At 43.9% G+C, this 26,448-nt stretch overlaps 1 protein-coding gene across 3 annotated transcripts in view; it reads left to right on the top strand.

The window, feature by feature from the left end:
• LOC137307176 (LIM domain and actin-binding protein 1-like) overlaps positions 1-26,448 on the top strand; it is a 115,809-nt gene that overhangs the window by 14,399 nt on the left and 74,962 nt on the right. For 2 of the 3 annotated variants that reach the window (XM_067976538.1, XM_067976536.1), the window contains exon 3: positions 6,728-6,971. The exons of the other annotated variant lie outside the window; for it this stretch is intronic. In XM_067976538.1, the coding sequence (XP_067832639.1) occupies positions 6,954-6,971 (18 nt within the window). In that variant the 5' untranslated portion in view covers positions 6,728-6,953. The remainder of the gene's footprint in view (positions 1-6,727; positions 6,972-26,448) is intronic. 3 annotated transcript variants of the gene reach the window in all.

Genomic DNA, 26,448 nt, shown 5'->3' with positions numbered 1-26,448 from the left:
ACACTTGGGTTTCAGTGCTGTTAGAATGTAAACTTTGGGCAATATCAAGAGGAAGGGTGAAGTAAGTATTTACAAGTGTTGTGATCATACCCAGCGGTCTACTGTAGGATGCCTCACAGGGTTGAGGTTTGAAATTTATTTCTGCAAAAGCCAGGCCAGGTAACTTGTCACTTAAGTTACTAGATCCAGTTTAAGCATTAAAAAAAAAAATCATATCCTCCTGCCTTGTGTGGCATCTTCTGCTCATAGTGCTCATTCTAATCCTGTTGCCCTATCCACATTTTTTTAAGCTTATAATATGGTGGCTTAGTTCCTGCAGCCTGAAATATTAGTGGGAACTGGATTATAATGGGCCAGCATAATGGCCATTTTTAACTCTGGGACTTGTGTTCAAATCCAGCTTCAACTGATGGAAAGAAGGGCATGTTCCAATGGTTGATCCACTGCCATTGGGAATGACTTGGGAGCAGATTGTTTTTGTTCTCTTGCCCAGGTAAAGGTGAATGGTGCAGGCAGCTGGAATATTGTGCGCAGTTCTGGTCACCACATTACAGGAAGGACGTAATTGCTCTGGAAAGAGTGCAGAGAAGATTTACAAGAATGTTACCAGGGTTTGAAAATTGTAATTACAAGGAGAGATTGGATAGGCTGGGGTTGTTTTCCTTTAAGCAGAGGAGGCTGAGGGGTGACTTGATTGAGGTGTACAAAATTATGAGGGGGCCCAAATAGAGTAGACAAGTACCTGTTTCCCCTAGCGGAGAGCACAAGAACTAGAGGACATCGATTTAAGCTGATTGGCAGAAGGATTAGAGGGGACATGAGGAAAAACTTTTTACCCAGAGGGTGGTGGGTGTATGGGATTCGCTGCCTGATTTGGTGGTGGAGGTAGGGACCCTCAACTCTTTTTTAAAAAGTGCACCTAAAGTGCTGTAAGATGCAGGGCTATGGACCGGGTAGTGGAAGGTGGGATTAGAATGGGCACCTGGTTGTTCTCCGAGCCAGTGCAGACACGATGGGCCGAATGGCCCCCTTCTGTGCTGTATCTTTTCTATGGTTCTAAGTTTTTTAATGATTGGGATGAGCAGCAGTGTGATAAACAAATATTTAGCTTTGAACAAACAAGACAGTGACCTATTGGACAAATGTCTTAACCATTTTCTGAATATATTCAGCAATTTCAGAAAAGTGAAGCAAAATAGCTAATGTTTTTTATCCTATCCAGATAGGTGTATATTTAGACTGATTGATTTGTGCAGTATGATTCCCCTATACTTTGCCTGAGTAACTTTTCATGAGTGAGAGTAAGTAAAACTTGCCTGCTTTACCTAAAGTGCCATACCAGTCCTGGGCTTGTCCTCGATACCAGGATAGGTGGATACTTAGACGAAACACAATGAATGGCAGCAAAGGGATTTTCCACCTGAGATTGTCTTCAACAAAGTGATACTATAGTTGGAGCCTGCATCTGATTGATGGGTTGATGGTACTTTTTTTGAGGAGAGATGCGATGGTAGTTTTGAAGGGAAGGAGAACTATTCCTGCACGAAAGGAGCTATTAACAAGCAGTGGGACAAGAAAAGGTAGTTGGTTGCAAGAAACATGGAGGGAACAAGAAGTAAGTCTCTTGGAGGAGATGAACCTTAAGAGTGCTGGAGGGGTGGCGGTAGAGGAATAAGAGGGAGAAGCTCGAGTGATTTTAAGGGAGCAGGTCCGGAGTGATGGAGGGGTTGAAGGTCAGAGGAAAAGTGGGTTGATGAGGCAGCTATACATGTCGTTGCAGTCTTGGAGAGGAAAAAGTACATGAGCTCTTTGCATTTGCTAGTTGGTCATTGGGAAGAATAGTCTGGTGTTATCTTTGCCTACCTGGTGTAGTAGGAGGATTTGACCATGGAAAGGAAGGTGTAGTATTGCTAGATCTGGTAGTGGACAACCAGGCCAGTTATCTGCTTGAATCTCTAGCCTTCGGACTGGTGGGAGCAGAGGTGAGAAATGTACCAAGGGAATGGTGGGGCTAGGAGGACGGTGACTCGATGAGGACGTGGGGGTTGAAAGAAGAGCTATAGAAACTGAAGTAGGTCAACGGAGGCAGTGGTGGGTGGAAGGCCAGCAGAGAGTTGGAAAGCTGGTGGGAGGAGTTTTTTCCAGGGGCAAAAGGTGAGGATAGTAAGATGGGATCAGGCAGAAGATGTGGATGGTGAGGGAGACCAGGAAATCATCCACGATTGCCTTGTCAATGTTCAAAAGCTCTGAAGTAATAAAGCCTTGCATAATGGCCAGGTCAAGGGGGGAGGCCTTGGCTATGGATGGGGCAATTGATGTGTAGGATGAGATTGAGTGAAGACAGGAGGGCTGAGAAGTCAGAGGAAAGAAGCATTTCGGTAAATGTTGCGATCACTGAGGCTAAAGCGGGAGAAGTGTTCCTTGACTGACTGCAGAAATCACCCTGGGACTTGGGAAGGTGATGGGCAAAGAGGATGTCAAAGGAGAAGCTGGAGGAGTAGAAGAGGGTGAAGAGTTTGCATGAAATGAAGCTGCTAGATCAATAAGGGGGAGAGGCCAAGGTAGAACCTGGTGATGAGCTACAGCTATTTTTCTTAGTTTTTTTTCAATACATTTTTACTTTTTTAAAACAAAAAGCACTTTGGAAAAATAAATTCGCTTTTTGTGGTTTGCCTGAATTAATTTCTTGCCTAATTGCAGGCAGTGAAATATAATGAGGAATGAAATATAATGAGGAATAAAATGTACTTTGTGTGTGGATTGTAAACTACCCACAGTGGGATTGGGGAAAAAGCGACAGTAATGTTCCTCAAGTCATTCAGACTTGAGATGTAAAGTCACAAGCGTGCAGTGTAGCTACAAGGCTATGCAAGAGAGTTTTATTTTTTAATGGGTCAGATTATGGAAGAAAAAAGGCTAGTCCTAAACTGACCACACTCTTTTCTGGAGACGTCATGCATCCAGTTATGTCCCCTGGCAAAGGCTGCCAATTGCTGCCTCAAAATATAAATAAAATGCATGTAAAGATGCACCAGTGTCAAGAGTGTTAGGATGTGGTTTTAAATCTGTGACTTTACTCCCCTGCCCTGCTCAGCTCAAAGAAAAGCAAGAGGAGTGGTAGATCAGAGGATGGCACCTAGCGATCACCAAACGCTGCTGTAGTGTTCAGGTTCTGGGAGAGTTTGATCTTCATGGATGTCCTCTGTTTTGTGATCTGCCACTGCACTTGTTGAAGGCCTATTGGAGACCAGGTTTGAAAATGGAGACCACATATTGCACAGGTCTGCTGTTCTATTTTTGCGACTATGCGATTATGAACTTGAGTGCATCATGATATAGCAATGTTATGATTTTCAAGGATCCCCATTTTTCTCACTTCCTTGAGTAAGATGGCTGGCAGTCTTTCATGCAATATATTTGAAATCTCCTTGATGCAGGGTGGGTCTGGGAGTTGAAGCAGAGCTCATTCTGTACGTCTGATTGTGTCATGGTGCAATTATGCACATGGATGCAGTTGGCTCTCCACGTTAAGTACAGGAAGGTGCTGAATCAGACAGCAGCTCAAGACCCATGATGTGGGACTCTGCTATTGATGGAGCACTGCACTCCCACTCTTGATGGCTCTCGATCCACAGATGTTGTTGTTGTCAACTGTGGGGAGGTACAAAGTGGGTGTGTCTAAGACAGGGAGGAGGGCAAAATGAGTGGGTGGATCACCCCAGCTCACTCATGCTTCCTCCTATACCCAGCAGTATTGGTAGAAAGATAAGAGCCTAAAATGTTACTACTCGCTGGTGTACTGACATTTCCCACATTTTGTGGAGCTTTTTATAGCAAGTATGTGACCTTGTGAAATTTGTGCTGTTTAGTTAAATACACTTTTAAAAAAAAAAGTTCTTCCCAAACCAGGGCTAAAATTATGCCTTTTGTTTCCTACTCCAAAGGGGGTTAATTATTTAACTGGTTGAGTTATTGGACCAGTGCTTGGTGTAAATACCAGTTTGTGTGCATTTCACGTACCAATGGGAAGTGACTCTATAAATGGTCCAAGCTATTCCAATTCAGAATCAGGAAAATCTTTTGAAAGAAAGAACAAACTTTCATTTATGTTGTATCCTCAAGATGTCCCAAAGTGCTTTACAGCCAACAGATTATTTGAAAGTGTAGTCACTGCTTAGGCAAAAGTGGCAGCCAATTTGTGCGCACCAAGATCCCAGAAACACCAAAGTACTACATGATGAATAGTAGCCTAGCCATACTGTACCCTTTGGTAAATGAGTGGATGACTGATTAATTTTAGTTTTGGTGCTGGTTGAGGGGTGAATGTTGGCTGGGATACCTGGGAAAACCCCCTGTTTGTCTTTTGAATAGTGCTGCAGGATCTTTTTACATCCACCCAAATGGGGCCTTGGTTTAACTCTCCAAGGATGGCACCTCTGACACTGCACCACTCCCTCAGCCTGGAATATGTGCTCAAGTTGCAGTGTAGTATAAACCTGTGACCTTCTGATCTGGAGGTGTGTGTTCCAGCAACTGAGCCAAAGTACACTCTAATGATTTATTAATTTGATTATTGTTTAACATCAGACTCCAATGTGATTTTTTTTGTTGTTCGAACTGTCTAACTTGCGTGTGGAAGTGGCCATAAAGCTATAAAGTATTTCCATTGTATTTATATTACAAAACAAATCTTCCTTCAGATCATGGTAGACCCTATCTGCAGATTCTTTAGTTCATCCTTTTTAAAATTCAAGTTCTGACTCAAAAAAAAACTGAACATTTTTGGCTTGCATATTCCATATGAAACTTCCTACCTGAGATGACTTACCAAGGGGTATGGGATGTCTGGGCTGTTGTTCATATGGTGTCCTGGCCAATATTTATCCCTCACCCAACATCATTAAAACAGATTATCTGGCCATTATCACGTTGCTGTTTGTGGGAGCTTGCTGTGTGCAAATTGGCTGCCCCACTTCCTACATTACAACAGTGACTACTCTTCAAAAGTACTTAGTTGGCTGTAAAGCACTTTGGGATGTCCTGAGATCATGAAAGGCACCATATAAATGCAGGTCTGTCTTTCTTTATACATTACTTTGTTTTATTCTGAGAAGGGTTTGGGAGAGCCTGATCAACTTTGTTGTATGATGTGGAGATGCCGGTGATGGACTGGGGTGGGCAAATGTAAGGAATCTTACAACACCAGGTTATAGTCCAACAGTTTTATTTGAAAATCACAAGCTTTCAGAGCTTACCTCCTTCGTCAGGTGAGTGAGGGTTGTCTAATTGATATTTTGTTATTTTACTGGATTTTGTAAATACTTCATTAGTCGTTTCAACAAGTTGAATTTCCTGCTCTAATATTTTCTGTCTAACCAAATAGAGTGTTGGAGTGTAATGTGACTTTGTAATGAATTTAGTAGCAGTGCTGTGCCTGGGAGAATTGTTGATTGTAGGGCAATGCTCCACAGGGCTGGAAAGTGAAAATATGCAGATTTCAGATTGAGATACACAGGCCATTAAACAAAGACCTGAAATTATTGCCAGGTCTATTGCATGTTAAGTTTTCTTTTAAAAGCTGAGATGTAAACCAATAGTTAGCCTTGATTTATAGCTACATGTTTTATGTTCTGCTTGATCTGGCAGCCTCCTATTTGAATCAGAACTGCTTTGCCTGCATTCCTCTGCACAGTACATATATTTACATGTTTCTTTACTGTATGCGCCTAATGGTAGGTTGGGTCCAATAACACAACATTTCAGTATGCTGTACAGTCGATGATTGATTGTTTTACTCTATTATGGAACACTAGGTTTCAGTTCTACATCTAGAACAAATGGGTATAATTTTTTTTCAAAAAATATACTTTATTCATAAAATTTGCAGCAATACATACAATACAGTTCTCATATCACATTCCAAAACATACACAATACAGATTATACAATTTGCAGGTTACATCAACTGCAGTTCAATGAACACATTGGACATAATTACAGTTCTTGACACTCTCTCTGGTGTCTCATTGCATTACACTCAATACAGATTATTGATAACAGGTTCTTTACAGGTTCTTTACATCAATTAGAATTTTACATTCTGCCCGAGGGGTTTTCCCCTGATTGCAGCCCCTCGGTATACAATGGCGGGGAGGCTCTAAACGGTTGCCTTTCCCCACAGAGCCTTTGCGGCGGCCGTACCCATCCTCCGTGCGTCCCTGAGCACATAGTCCTGGACCTTGGAATGTGCCAGTCTGTAACACTCGGTCGAGGACAGCTCCTTGCACTGGAAGACCAGCAAGTTTCGGGCAGACCAAAGGGCGTCTTTCACTGAGTTGATGGTCTTCCAGCAGCAGTTGATGTCCGTCTCAGTGTGCGTCCCCGGGAACAGCCCATAGAGCACAGAATCCTGTGTTACGGAACTGCTCGGGATGAACCTGGACAGATACCACTGCATCTCTCTCCAGACCTTCTTTGCAAAGGCACATTCCAGAAGGAGATGGGTGACGGTCTCGTCTCCACCGCAGCCTCCTCGGGGACAGCGCACGGTGGGGCTGAGAGTCCGGGAGTGCATGAAGGATCTGACAGGAAGGGCCCTTCTCACCACCAGCTAAGCTATGTCATGGTGCTTGTTTGAAAGCTCTGGCGATGAGGTGTTCTGCCAAATGACATCGACCGTCTGCTCAGGGAACCAACTGACAGGATCCACCATCTCCTTTTCCCGCAGGGTCTCAAGGACGTTGCGTGTGGACCACTTGCTGATCGCCTTGTGGTCAAAGGTGTTTTTCTGCACAAACTTTTCCACGAAGGACAGGTGGGGCGGAACGGTCCAACTGGACGGAGCGTTGCGTGGCAGCGTGGCCAGGCCCATCCTTCTCAACACCGGGGACAGGTAGAACCTCAGCACTTAGTGACACTTTGTGTTTGCGTACCGAGGGTCTACGCACAGCCTGATGCAGCCGCACACAAAGGTACGTTGGGTACGCCTTTTCCCCCCTTTCTCCGGAGATTTGTACATAGTGACCCTGCGGACACGGTCCATTTTTGATCTCCAGACAAAGCGGAAGATGGCTCGGGTGACTGTCGCGGCGCAGGAGCGAGGTATGGGCCAGACATGCGCCACGTACAGCAACACCAAGAGCACCTCGCACCTGATGACCAGGTTCTTGCCCACGATCGAGAGGGATCGTCGATCCCACAGTCCCAGTTTCTGCTTAACCTTGGAAATACACTCCTCCCAGTTTTTGGTGCACGCCCCGGCCCCCCCCCGAGCCAGATCCCCAGCACCTTCAGGTAATCCGACCTGACGGTGAAGGGGACAAAGGATCGGTCGGTCCAGTTCCCAAAGAACATGGCCTCGCTCTTGCTACGATTTACCCTGGCCCCCGAGGCCAGTTCGAACTGGTCGCAGATGCTCAACAATCTGTGGACTGACAGCTGATCCGAGCAAAAGACGGCGACGTCGTCCATGTGCAGGGAGGCCTTGACCTGAGTGCCTCCGCTGCCTGGGATCGTCACCCCTCCTATGCCCGCGTCCCTCCTGATGGACTCGGCAAAGGGTTCTATGCAACACACGAACAAGACGGAGGAGAGAGGACAGCCCTGCCTGACTCCAGATTTGATCGGAAAGCTTTCTGATTCCCACCCGTTGATTGAAACGGCGCTACTGATGTCTGTGTAGAGCAGTTGGATCCAATTGCGGATTCCCTCCTCAAACCCCATTTTGGAGAGCACGTCCATGTACGTGTGGGATGTTCTGTCAAAGGCCTTCTCCTGGTCCAGGCTGATCAGGCAGGTGTTCACCCCTCCTGTCCTGTACGTAGGCGATCGTATCCCTGAGTAGCGCCAGGCTATCAGAGATCTTCTTGCCGGGTACAGAGCAGGTCTGATCGGGGTTGATCACCACCTCCAGGGCTGACTTGACCCGATTGGCGATGACCTTGGACAGAATTTTGTAGTCCACTTTAAGTAGTGAGATGGGTCGCCAATTTTTGATTTCTTCCCTCTTCCCCCTTCCGCTTGTCGATGAGGGTGATGATGCCTTTCCTCATGGAGTCTGACGTGCTGCCTGCCAGGAGCATACCCCTGTACACTTCCAGCAGGTCTGAGCCTATCCAGTCCCACAGAGCCGAGTACAACTCCACCGGTAAGCCGTCGCTTCCGGGAGTCTTACTCTTCTCGAAGGAACGGACGGCCTTTGTCAGTTCGTCCAGAGTTAGCGGGTGAACCAGACTCTCCCGCTTGCTGTCGTCTAGAACCTCCGTGATAGACGACAAGAAGGAGTGGGAGGCCGCGCTGTCTGTGGGCTTCGCGTCGTACAGTCCGGCATAAAAGGATTTGCAGATCCTCAGTATGTCGGGCTGCGAGGACGTGACCGAGCCGTTCTCTTCCTTCAGGCTGCTGATCACAGAGCTCTCTCTGTGCACCTTTTGGAAGAAGAAGCGCGAGCAAGTCTCGTCCTGCTCCACGGAGCGGACTCTGGACCGGAAAATGATCTTGGAGGCCTCGGAGGCAAAGAGCGAGGCTTGCTGGTCCTTCACCTCTCTGAGTTCCTCCCCGACATCGATCCCCATCGACTGCAGCAGGAGAAGATTCTGCATGCTTTTCTGGAGTCGGGATGTTTCCCTCTGCCTCTCTCTCGCCTTCTGAACACCTTTGAGGATGAAGAACCTCTTGATGTTCGCCTTGATGGCTTCCCACCAGTGCACTGGGGCATCAAAGAGGGGCTTTACAGTTCTCCAACCTTTGTAATCCCTCGTCAGTTCCTCAATGTTTCCCAGGGTCAACAGTTTCACGTTCAGCTTCCATGTCCCCCTGCCCACTCTCTGATCGTCCTGTAGGTGACAGTCGGCCAGGAGGAGGCAGTGGTCAGAGAAGAACACCGGTATAAATGCAAAACTTAGAGCCTCTGAACAGTTTAATGTTAGTTGTACTCAAACAATGCAATCTGGAAGTACTTGTATGAAAATCTAGTTGTTTGGGTGGTTGATTTGCATATCTAATCATACTCTTGACTCAATGTCCAGTTGTCAGGGTATTCTGATTTGAAAGAATAGAAGTGTCTGGTTAAGCACCTGCAAAATATATCCTACCACCTTGAGAATCCTGTGTAGTGGCTACAAACAATGGGGCCATGTTAATATTCCCTAATCACTCCCTCGATTCATGCATTATTCCATTTTTGTAGTGGTTTAAGCTTTCATATGCAGTGACTGGTATTGTAGATATTTGAGGTTTAAACTGAGTGCTGTGGGTTTCTTTTTTAAAAACCTTTAAAACTCTGGGACCAATATTTAGTTTGGTTTTGGATTGGCATTCTGTGAAATCTTTAACAAATGTTGGATAAATTTAAAGGTCTGTATTTTAGAGCATTTGACAGTTTTTAAAAATCCAAAACAACCATTTTCAAAAAAGTAATACTGATTTGTTGCAGGAAATCTTATCGAACAGAGCAGGCACATTGTCTATTGGTAACATGGTATGATTATTTAGCTATAAATATAGCCACAAAGTAACTTGTATAGTTCACAAACAATGAGGCTTTGTTGCACTCCTATTTCTCATTTAGTCTATTTCAATGCTTTTTATATTACTCCAATCTGATATTTTGTGACGTATGTGTCAATTTTGTGTAAGTTGATGTATGAATTTCTGTGGGTCTGTGATGTACACAAGAAAATTACCAGAGTTCTCCTGGTGGCTCGGCAAGTTTATCTAGTGAGTGGTTGAGCCACACAAGACACAGATGGATCCATTGGCACGATTGTGGGAACACCATCACACAAAGATTGCAAGCCTTCAAAAAGAAGGCCCACTGCCACCTCCAGGGTAATGAGATAGGCAACAAATGCTTGCCTTGCCAGCATCGCCCACATCCAGAGAAAAATGTATATTGGGTCTCTGGTTCAGTCCCTTGTCTGTGGATGTTGGGTGAGGACTGGGATGGGATTGGCTGTGGCTGTGATGCCTTCCATCCTCCCCCAACAGTCTGAGCCTGTCACCACTTGGTGTTGAGGCTTGCATAACAAGTTGTGTTTGTATAGTGCTCCTAAAGTACAGCAAGACATCTGAGTGCTTCAACGAGGAAAGGGATCTGAGGGTTTTGAAAATGAGGTGTTGAGGGAATTCCAGAGGGCAGGAATGTTGTATTGGCTGCTGGTTATGGTCGCAAGCTGATACGTTTACCGTTTGCTGTAGTTTCCAATGTCCATCAGACATAAGTACTTCCTGGTGTTTTCCAAACTAATACATTTTTGGAAAATTTTCTGCAGACTTTTAAATGGTGTCCAGATTGTCTTTTTTTAGTGTAGAAAGAAAATCTGACCACAACCATTGAAATACTTTTGACCTGTAAAGTGCTTTGGGATGTCCTGAGGTCATGAAAGGTGCTATATAGATGCAAGTTCTTTCCTTCTGTCTGTCCAACAGCTGAAAGAAACAAGGAGTTAAAACTCTCTTCAATGACAGTGTGAATTGACCTTTCTTTCAAACTGAGAGCACCACCTTGGAATTTGTTGGCAAAATATTTATTCTCCCTTATTTTCTCCCTTCAGTGATCAAATTAACATTCCACAATATCTCTTGGATAAAAATTTAGATTCCTGCCATAGTTCTAAATGTTCTGTAAAAGTTTGGTGCATAACAATTACAGAAATCTTCAGTGTTGGGACATTGATGTGTGTGTTTTACTGACTAGTGTGTTGCAGTTTAAAGGTGTGGCTATACTGTAGATAAGTGAAGTGGCTGACAACTAGTTGGCTATTGCTGCTTCTGACTAATGCTGCATCTATGGGCAAAGTTCAGCAATTCAACATCTCTTTTCTGTTTGGTTAAATATTGCCTCATTCTAACTTTTTGCCTGATCTCTGTTCCCATGAACTGGTGCAGAATTAATTGCTTCCATTTTGTGTAGTGCAGAAGCAAGGTCCTTTTCTGTCAATTTTGCCCTTCAAGGGGAACAGCCCATCCAAAGTCTACCCATGCATTTTCTAGCAGCTGATTTTGCTGATTGGCATTGGCCACGATCTTTGGGTAGGGCACTGCCTCACCTTTTTAGTTGGTAAATAGTGCATTAAACTTTTTTGCAGGGGAGCCCAATAAAAAGAAAACAGTAACTTATAAGTGACTTTAGGTAGGTACACAGAAGTTTTGATTAAAACAACCTGCAAAAAAAAAACTGACCAAGGTGGGGGTGGAAATATTGTTCACAATCTATCCTAAAACGGACTCAATCCACCAATGCAGGACGAAGACATTCTTTTAAGTGGATCCTCTTGGCTGACATCACTGAGGAAATGGAGGATAAATGGGCTCTTTAAATGTTGAATATTGTACCAACGATTGGTTTTAAAACCAAAGTGGGACCTGGAATGTATCTATGATTAGGTGCAGTCCATTGAAGTGTTTTCAATTGAAAATTGGATTTGTTACTGTTATCGTGCAATCCATTTCTTTGTCAGAGGTGCTCTGTTGCTGACAAACTAGTGCCACGTGACACAACTGAGAATATGCTTCAAGAGGAGACTCTTAAAACCTATGGGTTATATCTTTATCCATTTGCCATTAGTTTTTAAAAAGCAGAATCATTGTAAGCATGAAGTGAGGAAATGTGCTTTATGCTTACACTGACTTATTTGCCAACGTTTATAAGTGGAAGAAAATATGCTGTGGTTTTTAAGATTAATTTCAGTAACTGCTATTCCTCTATGCAAAAACTTGTTTGTAATTTGCATCAACGACTGACCCACGTACAGCTATTACTATTGTCTTGCACTTAGAAGCATTGCTAGGAAATGATGCCAGCATGCAGGGTGCTGAGGCTTCTAAGAATTACGAAGCAGCAATCGAAGCCTTGGTTTAGATGTCCAGTAACCTTCGTGGTGTGGATGGATGCTGTGAGTTTTCCTTCACTCTACGTATGAAATAGCAAAGTCCCATCTGCAATTGGGTTGTACTACTGCACTGTCGAGACAAATATTTGTACATTTTTTTTAAGTGAATATGCTAGAGATTACAGAACAGGCCAGTAAAATTGGCAAACCCTACCCAACATTTTCTTGGTTGAAGCATTTCAAACCTATGGGACTTGTACACAGAGGAGTTGCTGGCACAGGCACAATGGGCTGAATGGCGATCTCCTATGAGGGGTTCAAAAGGAACAAGTGTTTACGTTAGTGTATGGAGGGAGCAAAGCCCCCTGATAGCGGTGGGATATCATCAAGCTCTGATATTTGCTAACTATTATTGCATGAGCTCCTTCCTGTACTCCTAAATCACAGTTACAGCCATCTGTTCTGACACAAAACATTGAAGCAGGACTCTATTGGAAGAATGACAGAAATTGCTTGTAACAGAAGTTCATTTCCTTTTCTCTTTCCTTCTAAATCTCCTTTTTCCTTGACTCAGTTACGTCTCATACATCTGATGGATGACTTCAATAACTACTTGCATTTGCAGCGTCTTTAACGTAGTAAAAGCCCCAAGGCGCATCATGGAGCCTTCAGTTGGCAAAGCTGGCTGGTACAGGCTGTGGACTATCGCTATAGTTACCCATGATGCTCTGTGGTCAACTGTTGCATGAACTTGGGTGGTTCGTCAGTTTTAACTTAAACTCGACAGACTTGGCAACCCATTCCCCCAATTTTCTGTGTGTGTTGTGTCTCCAAGATATGCTTCTGTACCTTTTTCTGCTTCATGTGGAGATAGCATCTGGTGTCGTTAGAACATTGAATTTTCCCTTGGTGTTTTACCTGCAAGATGTAACCTAAATTTCCTGGGGAATTTTCTAGTTTTTAATCCAAGGGGGAAAGCAGGAGTAATGCTGACAGTGTTGTGCTCTTTTTTTTCTGCCAGCTAATTTCAGACAGTCTCGTTCCACGTCCACTGATATTAAATGTTGGCAAATGGTTCCTTTTTTTAAGTACAGCACTGTCTCCTTTCTTACTCTGTTAATGTTGTACATATACCCTATTGCATTCAATAAGCCCTGCCATGTGTCTCCCACCAGCCGCTGGGGTGGGACATAAAAAGGTACTGCTCGGCTTTTTCCACTTTCCCTTTTTCCTTCCCTCTTCCCCAGCGCCGTGTCATGTTCCTCTTGTGGGATGTGGGAATTCAGGGCTCCTTCCTGTATCCCTGATTCCTTCACCTGCGGGAAGTGTGTCCAGCTGCAGCTATTGTTTGACCGCTTGACGGCTCTGGAGCTGCGGATGGACTCACTTTGGAGCATCCGCGATGCTGAGAAAGTCGTGGATAGCACGTTCAGTGAGTTGGTCACACCGCAGATAAAAATTACTGAGGGAGATAGTGAATGGGTGACCAACAGACAGAGGAAGAGTAGGAAGGCAGTGCAGGGGTCCCCTGCGGTCATCTCCCTCCAAAACAGGTATACCGTTTTGGATACTGTTGGCGGAGATGGCTCACCAGGGGAAGGTGGCAGTGGCCAGGTTCATGGCACCGTGGCTGGCTCTGCTGCACAGGAGGGCAGGAAAAAGAGTGGCAGAGCTATAGTGATAGGGGACTCGATTGTAAGGGGAATAGACAGGCGTTTCTGCGGACGCAACCGAGACTCCAGGATGGTATGTTGCCTCCCTGGTGCAAGGGTCAAGGATGTCTCGGAGCGGCTGCAGGACATTCTGGAGGGGGAGGGTGAACAGCCAGTTGTCGTGGTGCATATAGGCACCAACGATATAGGTAAAAAACAGGATGAGGTCCTACAAGCTGAATTTAGGGAGTTAGGAGTTAAACTAAAGAGTAGGACCTCAAAGGTAGTAATCTCAGGATTGCTACCAGTGCCACGGGTTAGTCAGAGTAGGAATGACAGGATAGCTAAGATGAATACGTGGCTTGCGAGATGGTGCAAGAGGGAGGGATTCAAATTCCTGGGCCATTGGAACCGGTTCTGGGGGAGGTGGGACCAGTACAAATTGGACGGTCTGCATCTGGGCAGGACTGGAACCAATGTCCTAGGGGGAGTGTTTGCTAGTGCTGTTGGGGAGGGTTTAAACTAATGTGGCAGGGGGATGGGAACCGATGCAGGAAGTCAGTGGGAAATAAAGTGGTGACAGAAACAAAAGGCAGTAAGGGAGAGTGTACAGAACATGACCGGACAGATGGTCTGAGAAAGCAGGGCAAAGACCAAGGGAAGACTAGATTAAACTGCATTTATTTCAATGCAAGAAGTCTGATGGGCAAGGCAGATGAACTCAGGGCATGGATGGGTACATGGGACTGGGATGTTATAGCTATTACTGAAACATGGCTAAGGGAGGGGCAGGACTGGCAGCTCAATGTTCCAGGGTACAGATGCTATAGGAAAGATAGAGCAGGAGGTAAGAGAGGAGGGGGAGTTGCGTTCTTGATTAGGAAGAACATCACGGCAGTAGTGAGAGGGGATATATCCGAGGGTTCGCCCACTGAGTCCATATGGGTAGAACTGAAAAATAAGAAGGGAGAGATCACTTTGATAGGATTGTACCACAGACCCCCAAATCGTCAACGGGAAATTGAGGAGCAAATATGTAAGGAGATTACAGACAGCTGCAAGAAAAATAGGGTGGTAATAGTAGGGGACTTTAACTTTCCCAACATTGACTGGGACAGCCATAGCATTAGGGGCTTGGATGGAGAGAAATTTGTTGAGTGTATTCAGGAGGAATTTCTCATTCAGTATGTGGATGGCCCGACTAGAGAGGGGGCAAAACTTGACCACCTCTTGGGAAATAAGGAAGGGCAGGTGACAGAAGTGTTAGTGAGGGATCACTTTGGGACCAGTGATCATAATTCCATTAGTTTTAAGATAGCTATGGAGAAGGATAGGTCTGGCCCAAAAGTTAAAATTCTAAATTTGGGAAAGGCCAATTTTGATGGTATTAGACAGGAACTTTCAGAAGTTGATTGGGAGAGTCTGTTGGCAGGCAAAGGGACGTCTGGTAAGTGGGAGGCTTTCAAAAGTGTGTTAACCAGGGTTCAGTGTAAGCACATTCCTTATAAAGTGAAGGGCAAGGCTGGTAGAAGTAGGGAACCTTGGATGACTCGGGAGATTGAGGCACTAGTCAAAAATAAGAAGGAGGCATATGACATGCATAGGCAGCTGGGATCAAGTGGATCCCTTGAAGAGTATAGAGATTGCCGGAGTAGAGTTAAGAGAGAAATCAGGAGGGCAAAAAGGGGATATGAGATTGCTTTGGCAGATCAGGCAAAGGTGAATCCAAAGAGCTTCTACAAATACATAAAGGGCAAAAGGGTAACTAGGGAGAGAGTAGGGCCTCTTAAGGATCAACAAGGTCATCTATGTGCGGAACCACAAGAGATGGGTGAGATCCTGAATGAATATTTCACATCGGTATTTACGGTTGAGAAAGGCATGGATGTTAGGGAACTTGGGGAAATAAATAGTGATGTCTTGAGGAGTGTACATATTACAGAGAGGGAGGTGCTGGAAGTCTTAACGCGCATCAAGGTAGATAAATCTCCGGGACCTGATGAAATGTATCCCAGGACGTTATGGGAGGTTAGGGAGGAAATTGCGGGTCCCCTAGCAGAGATATTTGAATCATCCACCGCCACAGGTGAGGTGCCTGAAGATTGGAGGGTAGCAAATGTTGTGCCTTTGTTTAAGAAGGGCGGCAGGGAAAAGCCTGGGAACTACAGACCAGTGAGCCTGACATCTGTAGTGGGTAAGTTGTTAGAGGGTATTCTGAGGGACAGAATCTACAGGCATTTGGAGAGGCAGGGACTAATTAGGAACAGTCAGCATGGTTTTGTGAGAGGAAAATCATGTCTCACGAATTTGATTGAGTTTTTTGAAGGGGTAACCAAGAAGATAGATGAGGGCTGTGCAGTAGACGTGGTCTACATGGACTTCAGCAAAGCATTTGACAAGGTACCGCATGGTAGGTTGTTACATAAGGTTAAATCTCATGGGATCCAAGGTGAGGTAGCCAATTGGATACAAAATTGGCTTGACGACAGAAGACAGAGGGTGGTTGTCGAGGGTTGTTTTTCAAACTGGATGCCTGTGTCCAGCGGTGTGCCTCAGGGATCGGTGCTGGGTCCGCTGTTATTTGTTATTTATATTAATGATTTGGATGAGAATTTAGGAGGCATGGTTAGTAAGTTTGCAGATGACACCAAGATTGGTGGCATTGTGGACAGTGAAGAAGGTTATCTAGGATTGCAACGGGATCTTGATAAATTGGGCCAGTGGGCCGATGAATGGCAGATGGAGTTTAATTTAGATAAATGTGAGGTGATGCATTTTGGTAGATCGAATCGGGCCAGGACCTACTCCGTTAATGGTAGGGCGTTGGGGAGAGTTATAGAACAAAGAGATCTAGGAGTACAGATTCATAGCTCCTTGAAAGTGGAGTCACAGGTGGATAGGGTGGTGAAGAAGGCATTCAGCATGCTTGGTTTCATTGGTCAGAACATTGAATGCAGGAGTTGGGATGTCTTGTTGAAGTTGTACAGGGCATTGGTGAGGCCACACTTGGAGTACTGTGTACAGTTCTGGTCACCCTATTATAGAAAGGATATTATTAAACTAGAAAGAGTGCAGAAAAGATTTACTAGGATGCTACCGGGACTTGATGGTTTGACTTACAGGGAGAGGTTAGACAGACTGGGACTTTATTCCCTGGAGAGTAGGAGGTTAAGGGGTGATCTTATAGAAGTCTATAAAATAATGAGGGGCATAGATAAGGTCGATAGTCAAAATCTTTTCCCAAAGGTAGGGGAGTCTATAACGAGGGGGCACAGATTTAAGGTGAGAGGGGAGAGATACAAAAGGATCCAGAGGGGCAATTTTTTCACTCAAAGGGTGGTGAGTGTCTGGAACGAGCTGCCAGAGGCAGTAGTAGAGGCGGGTACAATTTTGTCTTTTAAAAAGCATTTGGACAGTTACATGGGGAAGATGGGTATCGAGGGATATGGGCCAAGTGCAGGCAATTGGGACTAGCTTAGTGGTATAAACTGGGCGACATGGACATGTTGGGCCGAAGGGCCTGTTTCCATGTTGTAACTTCTATGATTCTATGATTCTATGACTGTGTGCAGCTGCACATGCAAAATGTCCTCATTTTGCTGGACCTCAAATTTCCAAGATACTGTCAATCTTATCAATTGTACACTTGTTTACACAAGCTGTCCTTTCTCCACCTTGTTACGTGAGAGCTCTTTAAGGAAGAACTGTTTTTATGGGAGGTTTTAAATATAAAATTGCTTGCAAAATAACTAAATTGGGGGGGAAAAAATGTTATGTGCCAGTTTGTACTCTGTGTATAATGTGTGCACTTGCCAGCCGATAATCTGGTTTGGTTTTTATATGCATATTGATTTAATTTACAAATTGCAATTCATTGCAAAAAAAAATAAAGCTACTTGTTTTGATTTGTGCATTGGGTTGGCACACTTTTTTTCACCTCTGGTACCGGATATCGCCCAGACTAATGAGATACTTGCTGCCAGAAGATGAGGAGACGTGTCTCGAGTGAATTGACTTTGGGTGGTCTCTGTTCATTTCCAAGTGGAATTTGGGCACGAGCCCACAGTGCACAGATTTGAAGTATTGCTTGGTAAGGCTGGGAAAAGAAAAATTTACAACAGCACAATGGGTGTTAGTTTTCCAATTGGTCTTTTTTGTTTTTCCCTCCCTCCACTCCTGAAGGCATTGACTTGTGCTGAGATGTGGTACCATAATTGCTAGCAGGCCTGTGGTCTTGGCTAAATTGCCATTCATGTGCAAGCTTAGCTGATTATTCAACCATAGACAAGTTCTGCCTTCACGTGCAACTTTTATCAGGGGTTAGTGACTGGATTAGGAGCAGAGGCTTGACTTTTCTCCCTCCTCAGTCCAAGGGCATTTAGGCCAGTTGTATTGCCCCGCCATTGCTCCCGCTGAAGTTGGCTAACACGGACACTGGGCTCTCCCTAATCTGTTGCAGTACCACTGTACTCACTGGGGCAGCTGTGTGTTGGTCTGGTTGAGCCACATTGTTGGGTAATGTAGAGAGCTTTACATTCCATTTTGATCTGGATGAACATTGTGTTGACAGTGGCTGCAAAAAGTATGAGATGAATTTGGTGCTCTCTTCTTCTTGTGTCACATTCTGAAAAAGAACATTTCTCCTACTAATAGTTGCTGTTTCTCTCTTCTCCTCCCCCCCCCTCCCCCAACCACTCTGGCTCATTCTTCTTTGTCTTTGGTTTCTTTTCCTGCATCTCACATGTTGGGTTACTAGGGCCACCATCCACCAGCAGTAGCATTGTAAATGAGACATAAGGCTGCAGTTCAGTGTGGCTCATTATCTGAATTGCTTGACTGAGCTTCTGTCGTGCAACATGCTGCTACCCATCTGTTAGCCTGTGTACAGCATTAACCTATTGTAGGTATATGTTCTCTCCCACCTGTTAAATTCTCTTTGGTCTATGTACACCAGTTCATTACACCATTCAAACATCATGATGTATTGTGTGGAAAGACTCTTTAATTTCCAGGGCTTTGCCACTCAACAGTTTTTTAACACACTAAGCTCAGGACTGAATAGTCCTTTGTGAATATCTGCATGTATACAGGTGCCTATCTGTCATAGCCTTTTCATTTAATCCTATTAATAAAATTCTTGCATATGGTTTAAAAACTTCCTGTGCACCTTCCTGTCATGCTTTTATGATAACGGCCCTATTATAAAAGTGTATTCTCCTGATCTCTGTGGGTGATGACATGAAGATTTTTTTTCCTAATTTGCCTCCTTACTGTGCACAGCTGTATCTCTCTTTCACGAGTGTTTCCAACTCTGCTGTTTTAATATTTTGACGTACTTGCTGTGAATGGTTAGTTGTAGGGTTGCTAACCCCTCCAGGATTTCCTGGAATGGAAGATGAATCCCCTGGGCACTGCTACTAGCAACCCTGGAGAAAATGCACAAGTGGGGTCACAATGGTGCTTTGACCTCTAACCTGTATTCCTGTTGTCCAGCAATTGGCTGAAAAAGTTTTAAACGACCCAACAAGAGGAGAACCGACCTCTCCTTGCCTCTTACTTGAAGACGATAAACTTTGTTAGTGGATTATGATTAGTTAGAATGGCTTGGCAATGGCAGCAAGTTTATTTTGGGCTCTTTTCTCCCTCCCTGTGAAAAGTGGATTTCTGCAGTCCTGACATGGGTGTGAGCAGGCCCCAGACTGTCTGCCGGTTCTTAGTGACTGTATTGTAGCTGGAGGTTTGTTTCGTTTCGTTATTGTAATTAAGGATTTTAGAGTAATGGCCACATGTGTGGCTATAAACGTAAACTGCTGACTCAGTGTTTGCTATAGAGTTCCAGGTGAAGGTGCTGGTGTTTGAGGGGCTGTTCTGTGCACGTGGAACTTGCTCCATCGGTTTTAAATGTTTCTCCTCCACAGTTTAACCTAAAGTACTGTCAAGGTTGAAGCCTCCTCTGCATTGTTTTTGCATTTAGTCTGCATTGTCTTTGCATTAGTCTGCATGTGTTCTGAAAGATTTGTGAGCCATGTAAACAGTCAAAGAACCCTGGACCAGGAACTAAGTCCAAGAGAGCTGTCCACACCTGCTCCAATGAATAGGATGGTTTGGGCAGCAACTGGACCAGCTATGCAGCACAATAACATTTGCAAACTGCGGGCAAATGTTATGTGAGCAAACCGCCCAGGAATACATCCAACCAGAGTTGGCAACTCTAGTCAGTTGTATGTTTTGGACACTTAATGCTTGATGTATCTATAGAATTAAATGTTTTATCTTGGAACAATAGGTTAGATACCAGCCTTTGATTTGGGCATGTGTTCAAATCCAGCCCAGACTGATGGAAGGAAGGCCTCATCTGTCTGCTGGCTGTAAGGATTGGTCTTATTCCAGGTTTTTTGATCACTTTTTGTTTTCTCCAGAGGATTTTGGGACTTTTTTAAAGCATTGAATTTGTAGAGGCTTTAACAAAAGCTGCACATGTTGAAGAGGTGTAATAAAACCAGCTGGACCAGTATGTGGAATATCTCAAACAATACAATAAAGGGCCAATTCTCCCATCCTATGATGCCCCTTCATTGCGAACAGCAACAACTTGCATTTATATAGCGCCTTTAACGTAGTAAAATGTCCCAAGGCACTTCACAGGAGCGATTATCAAACAAAATTTGACACCAAGCCACATGAGATATTGGAACAGGTGACCAAAAGCTTGGTCAAAGAGGTAGGTTTTAAGGAGTGTCTTAGAGGGAGGTTTAGGGAGGGAATCCCAGATCTTGGGGCCTAGGCAGCTGAGAGTTTTCCTCCACCTTTTCTTGACCTTGCATTTTGAGCCACTGACTGTCATAAATTAAATGTAGTTCTATACACAAACACTCAACCAAAATCAATGCAGATAGCACGAATCTACCTTTTTTATCTTTTTAGAAATCCCTACAAAAACATTTCTCTGCACAAGCCTACCCTATCTCTCTGGGATGGGGCTGGAGTGTGATTAGGTTCCTGGTGCTTGTGGGCTTTCTTGCTGATTGCACCCTGTGATAGAAGGCGGTCTGTTTTAAAATCTTATTCCAACCTCTACTGCGTTAAATAAAATTGAAATTCCAGCAGTCGGACTTTGTCTGTAGTGACGACTTCAGATATAAATGGGCTGCACTGTAGTGCAGTTGACTAGCGGGATAATGTTTAGCGAACTAACGTAGACCCTGCTCGGGACTCTTAGGATTTACTGGGTAGTATTTGTAATAATTATTTGGAACCGGATAGGTGAACTAAATAAACAACTTTTTTTTTATTGCTGAGTTACCTCAGTTTGTTTTTTTAAAAAAAAATAATAATCACCAGAAGGAAAACTAACCTGCACAAACTCTGACTTTATTTCAGCAGTGACCTAAATGCCTCCCAGCTGCCAAGCCCCAAGAACCAAGCCGACCTATCTAAGGTTCTAGACTTGCTCCTTCTGAACAGGATGCATTTATAATACAGCAGTACACTGTATACAAGTAATAAAACCATAATATTGCCAATAAATACAGATACCACACACAAACATTGGTAATACAGCTGGAGCTGAATTTCTGCCCCAGGCTCCAATTTCCTATTATAATCCCAGACAAGCCCCCTTCCCTCCCTCCAGGCAAATGCAGCAAGATGATTACACCCTAGTTTCCCCGCACACCCAGAGAGAAACTGTGGGTATTGAGGTTTGGAGCCCCAGGTTTGCCTCCAGGCCTTCACAACAGGTAAGATGGAAAAGCATACACAAGGGGAGTATACGTGTGAAAGACATTGAATAGTAGACATAGAGAAAGAAAGACCAAAAAGACAAATGGAGATGTGCAGGAGAAGATTCGGATGAAGACAGATTTGCACAAAGGGAATGAGTGGAGACAATTCCCAGAGATAAAGGGGTGCCAAAGTGTGTGTTTTGCAAAGAGGGTGCTGGACAGATTTAGAAAATGGAAGTTAAGTGGAGATACAGTTACAGGAAGAGAATTGTTTAACTCTTGCCCTTGATCAATTCCATCGGTCAACTATGTTAAGTAAGACATTGTGTTTCCACGATGCGGCTCTCCTGTCTTTTTTATAAAACCACAAACATTTGATTTACTGCAAGCAATGTCATGGGGCTCAGTTAATTTCTAGAAAGGACATGGCCTTTTTATGGTGCTGCAGATATACACGTATGCTTAGAAAATTTCTTCCTACTTGAAAAGGGAATTTTAGTTTAAATCCTGGTGACTAATATTAAAAAACACCCATTTCAATCAAACGGGGGCTTTTATCACCTATTGTGGACTAGCAGGGAATATCCTGAATACATGTAATCTGTCATCATTCATTTAATTCTCATTTGTGATTTCACTTTCATATTGATGACAAAATCTGTTATGAACATTGGCAGACTATTCAAGTGCAGGTGGTGTCAGAACCAACACTGATCCAGCCTTCCCTTGCACAACATCTGCACATTTAACATTTTGTGCTGGAACTCTGGCTGTTTTTCTCCATGCACCCCTCACCCCAGGGAGGCCAACTGTTGCCCTGTCTGAGATTAATTACCTCAGCACAAACCAAGACTCAAACCTAGAACCTCCCTGACTTCTCCCACTGGACTAGGGTTGCCAACCCTCCAGGATTGCCCTGGAGCCTCCAGGAATTAAAGACTAATCTCCAGGACACTGCTGCAAGCAACCAGGGAGGGGCAATACAAAATTTTCTTTGAACACTTTTTTGTTTACTAACTAGTTATAAAAAATATTGGACATGGTGGGGGAAGGGGGCGGGGTTGCTGTTTGACTGACGAGTCAAGAATCATCTATTTGGGTAATGAATCTATTTGCTTTCCAATTGGCTGTGGTGAGGATGGGTATGTTGGGCAACCAGTGGAGGGAGTATGGGGTCAGGCAGTTGGAGGCAGGAGGTCATGTGGTGGAACCTCCAGGAATATATTCAAGTAGAGTTGGCAACCTTACACTGGACACAGGAACTTGCCAAACGAGCTATCCAGGAAGCTTCTGCATAAGTTTATAATTTTTTTTTAAAAATGTACACCTGTTAAGAAACTAGTTTCCTCAGAACCAGCTCACATTTGTGGGCAGGAGAAATTCTGTACTTTAAAAAAAAAGTTTTGACCAATAATTGCTCCAGTGTCAACAATACACACAAAACAATCACACAAATCATGGAATGGTCACAGCACGGAAGGAGGCCATTCGGCCTGTTGAGTTAGTGCTGGCTCTCTGATAGCCATCCCCCTGCCCTATCCCTGTAGCCCTGCAATTTTTTCTCTTCAAGTACTTATCCAGTTCCCTTTTGTAGGCCATGATTGAATCTGCCTTCACCACCCCCTCGGGCGGTGCATTCCAGATCATAACCACTCGCTGTGTAAAAAGGTTTTTTCTCATGTTGCCTTTGGTTCTTTTGCCAATCACCTTAAATCTGTGTCCTCTGGTTCTTGACCCCTCTGCCAATAGGAACAGTTTCACTCTATCTACTCTGTCTAGACCCTTCATGATTTTGAATACCTCTATCAAATCTCCTCTTAACCTTCTCTGCTCTGAGGAGAACTTCTCCAGTCTATGCACATAACTGAAGTCCCTCATCCCTGGAATCATTCCAGTAAATCTCTTCTGCACCCTCTCTAAGGCCCTCACATCCTTCCTAAAGTGTGGTGCCCAGAACTGGACACAATATTCCAGTTGTGGCTGCACCAGTGTTTTATAAAGGTTCATCATGACCTCCTTGCTTTTGTACTCTGCTTCTATTTATAAATCATCTCTGGTATTTTCCCAAAGGACAATTTGCTCTCCAAAAATTCCCACATCTACTCACTGTCCAGAATGAGTGCTAATAAAGTTAATTAGAAGACTGTACAAGGGGAAGTCAAAATTCTCAGTTTACTGTAAATAAACCAAGGAAATTTCTTGGAAGTCAAAAATCAACTACAACCAAAAAATCATGAACAGGTACCCTGAGTATGCTCACCGACATGCAAGTACTTTTCGAAGTACCTTACAATGTCAAAAGCTAAATGTTAAATTTTCATTTTTTTTCCTTTAAAAAAAAATCTTGCAACATCTGCCACACTGCTTATTATAAACTGCACTTTGTCCTAGAAAACTACAACACCCAAAAATAATCTGAGAATGTTGGATGCCGAGTTTAGCGATGAATACTACTTTCCACAACAAAAATGTGCATCTTTGGGAGGCGACAACACGTTCAAGGACTTCGGAGAGGAAAAGGAGGTTGGAGATGGGGCATTAGTTTGTAAGGACTGAGGGGTCAAGGATGGGTTTTTAAGAGTAGGGGGGTGATGGCGGATTTGAAAGGGAAGGGAACAGTAGCTGAGGTGAGGGAACCATTGACTGTCAGCTAGAGTATAAATTCTGTGGAGTAACAGCAGTTTTATTCCGCTTGTCTTACCATGACCTTTGCAAACAAAAAGTACATCATTACCAACACAGAAATACACGAATGTCCCCACTGAAGAGATAATGATTGACAGACTCAGCAGTTTGGTATACAGCTGTTTAAACTGGCAACCCTGATTTACCTTTTTTTATTAAAAAAAAATCTACAGCACATGTTTGGATTAAAAACACTGATCTCAAATGAATGTATGGACAGTTTTTTTTAATGAATGGGTAAAATATTGGAGGCCTAACAGTGTCCATGGAACTGTATCCCAGTATGAGTCAGTGCTTTTTTGAGAGGAAGGGAGAACATTTGAAGTGAATTTAATAAAGAATGTTTCCCTGAGGGGCGTTGGGAGCATTGTTAAGGCAGAAAGAGACAGAGAGCTTGTATAATGCTTTGTCATGTCAGGAATTCCTCAAGTGCTTTGCTACCAATGAATTACTTTGGAAGTGCAGTCACTCCTTTTGTAGGCAGAGGGGAGAAGAGGGAGCTTTTAATTCTGTATCTTGTTGTATTTAACCTGGGAGCACTTAACTGATGCTTGATGCCATTCTGTAGCAGCGACCACCTCCTATCAGGAGAAGCATTACATTTTTTTTTTAAATTCTGGGATAATGTTCCTTACACAGATTTGTTGCAAAAAAAAATCTTTTTTAAAAAGTCACTGTTCATTCAATTTTGAGCAGGTTTGTGAATAGAAGTTTATCCTTGATCAACATGTAGCTGGTGGCTTGAACATTTCCACTGCTCTTTTGCTACCAGTGACGGCTGCAAAATCAGCAGACTGGCCATGCGAGTGCAGCATGTGCTGCAAAGTGAGTACGTAGTGCCCAAAAGAGTTGGTTTTGACCTGTGCCTCTGGTGTTGCTGCCTCGAGTAGAATGAATGTGATGTCATGCACAGTCTGGGGTGGTCGTGTCTCTTTGGCTATTGGTGTGCTGAGCAGCTGATGTGTGCATTCCTGCCCCACACATCAGTGAGCAAAGTAGTTTTGTTCTTGCTGGTCTGTTAACTCGAACCTTCCTCAGCTTTTGGGCCTCCTTGAGAATGGTTCTTATTTGTGAATTTGAACTATAGTATTATAAAAACAGAAAATGCTGGAAATACTCAGCAAGTGAGGCAGCATCTGTGGAGAAAAAGTTAACAATTCAGGTCGATGACCTTTCATCAGAACTTGAACTCATATAGCGCCTTTCACAATCTCAGGACGTCCCAAAGCGCTTAACAGCCAATGAAGCACTTGAAGTGTAGTCACTGTTGTAATGTATGAATGAGTCTCGGGGTTCAGAACTGCTTCTGCAATACAAGTGCAGCACAAAATTAGCTCCTTTGCTTGAGAACATGGATAACAATGGAGATTCAGTCCCCACCATTTATAGTCAGCACTATTTCCCCAATATAGGTGGCTATCCAGGATAAGAATGGACGGTAAGTGGTGGGGACTGTATTGACTTTCCTCACAAAGGCATCAAGGAATATTCTAGCACTAAATGGTAACTCGGTGCTTCCTATTGGCAAACTGGTCACATTTCATGCTTCAGCCTTGATGTCAACAGCAGATTACTAATAAGTCAGGTGCTGTCTGAGAGCAATCACCTGGAAATCCCCCATTGATCAGCAGGTAGTGGAGTAAACAGGTAATAAAACCTGCAAATGCTATTGATTTTGAAACAGAAAATGTTGGAAATGCACAGATGAGTCAGCACCTGTAATGAGAAGACCGGTTTTGGGTGTGACCCTTTGCTAGAACTGAGAATCAGAAGATAAGCCTTTTCGTAGGACTGAGGGGGAGGGGCGGGGGGGGGGGGCGTTGGAGAGAGGACGGGAGAAACAATAGATACTCGAATCAGAAAGAGGAAGTTGACGAATTGAATGACCTGCTGAATAGAAAACTGGGGGAAAAAAATCACTACAGGCATTAAATGAACAAAAGACTATTTGAATAGCGAAGATAGTGGAAAAGACATCCAAGAGACAAAAGGAGTGGAATTAGAGAGAAAGAATAAACACAGTTGCAAGGGGTCTGAAATGAAATGCACACTAGGTCTGTTGTCCCCAAAAGTGGGGAGGAAACCAAATAATACCTTCAGTGAAGCCCCCCCCCCCAAAAAAAAAATCCTCAGGCTGCAACTGTGATATAAATAGTGTGCACATCTGAACTGTAAACTGGCCTTCCTTCTGCACCCCTGGACACTGATAGTCCCACCCCACATCACCTTCTGTTGTAAAGATAAATGGGGAGTTTAGCTAAGGTCTGAGTTACTAAAGTTAATTGTAAACAATTTTACAACACCAAGTTATAGTCCAGCAATTTTATTTTAAATTCACAAGCTTTCGGAGATTTTCTCCTTCCTCAGGCAAACATTTGCCTGAGGAAGGAGAAAATCTCCGAAAGCTTGTGAATTTAAAATAAAATTGCTGGACTATAACTTGGTGTTGTAAAATTGTTTACAATTGTCAACCCCAGTCCATCACCGGCATCTCCACATCATTACTAAAGTTAGTGTTCAGACTCGAAGGTGCATAAGAAAGAAGATTTGCATTTA

The sequence above is a fragment of the Heptranchias perlo genome, chromosome X, assembly GCF_035084215.1.
Source record: "Heptranchias perlo isolate sHepPer1 chromosome X, sHepPer1.hap1, whole genome shotgun sequence".
NCBI lineage: Eukaryota > Metazoa > Chordata > Chondrichthyes > Hexanchiformes > Hexanchidae > Heptranchias > Heptranchias perlo.
The sequence above is the reverse complement of the archived record's forward strand: the minus strand, read 5'-3'. Positions and strand labels throughout refer to the sequence as shown.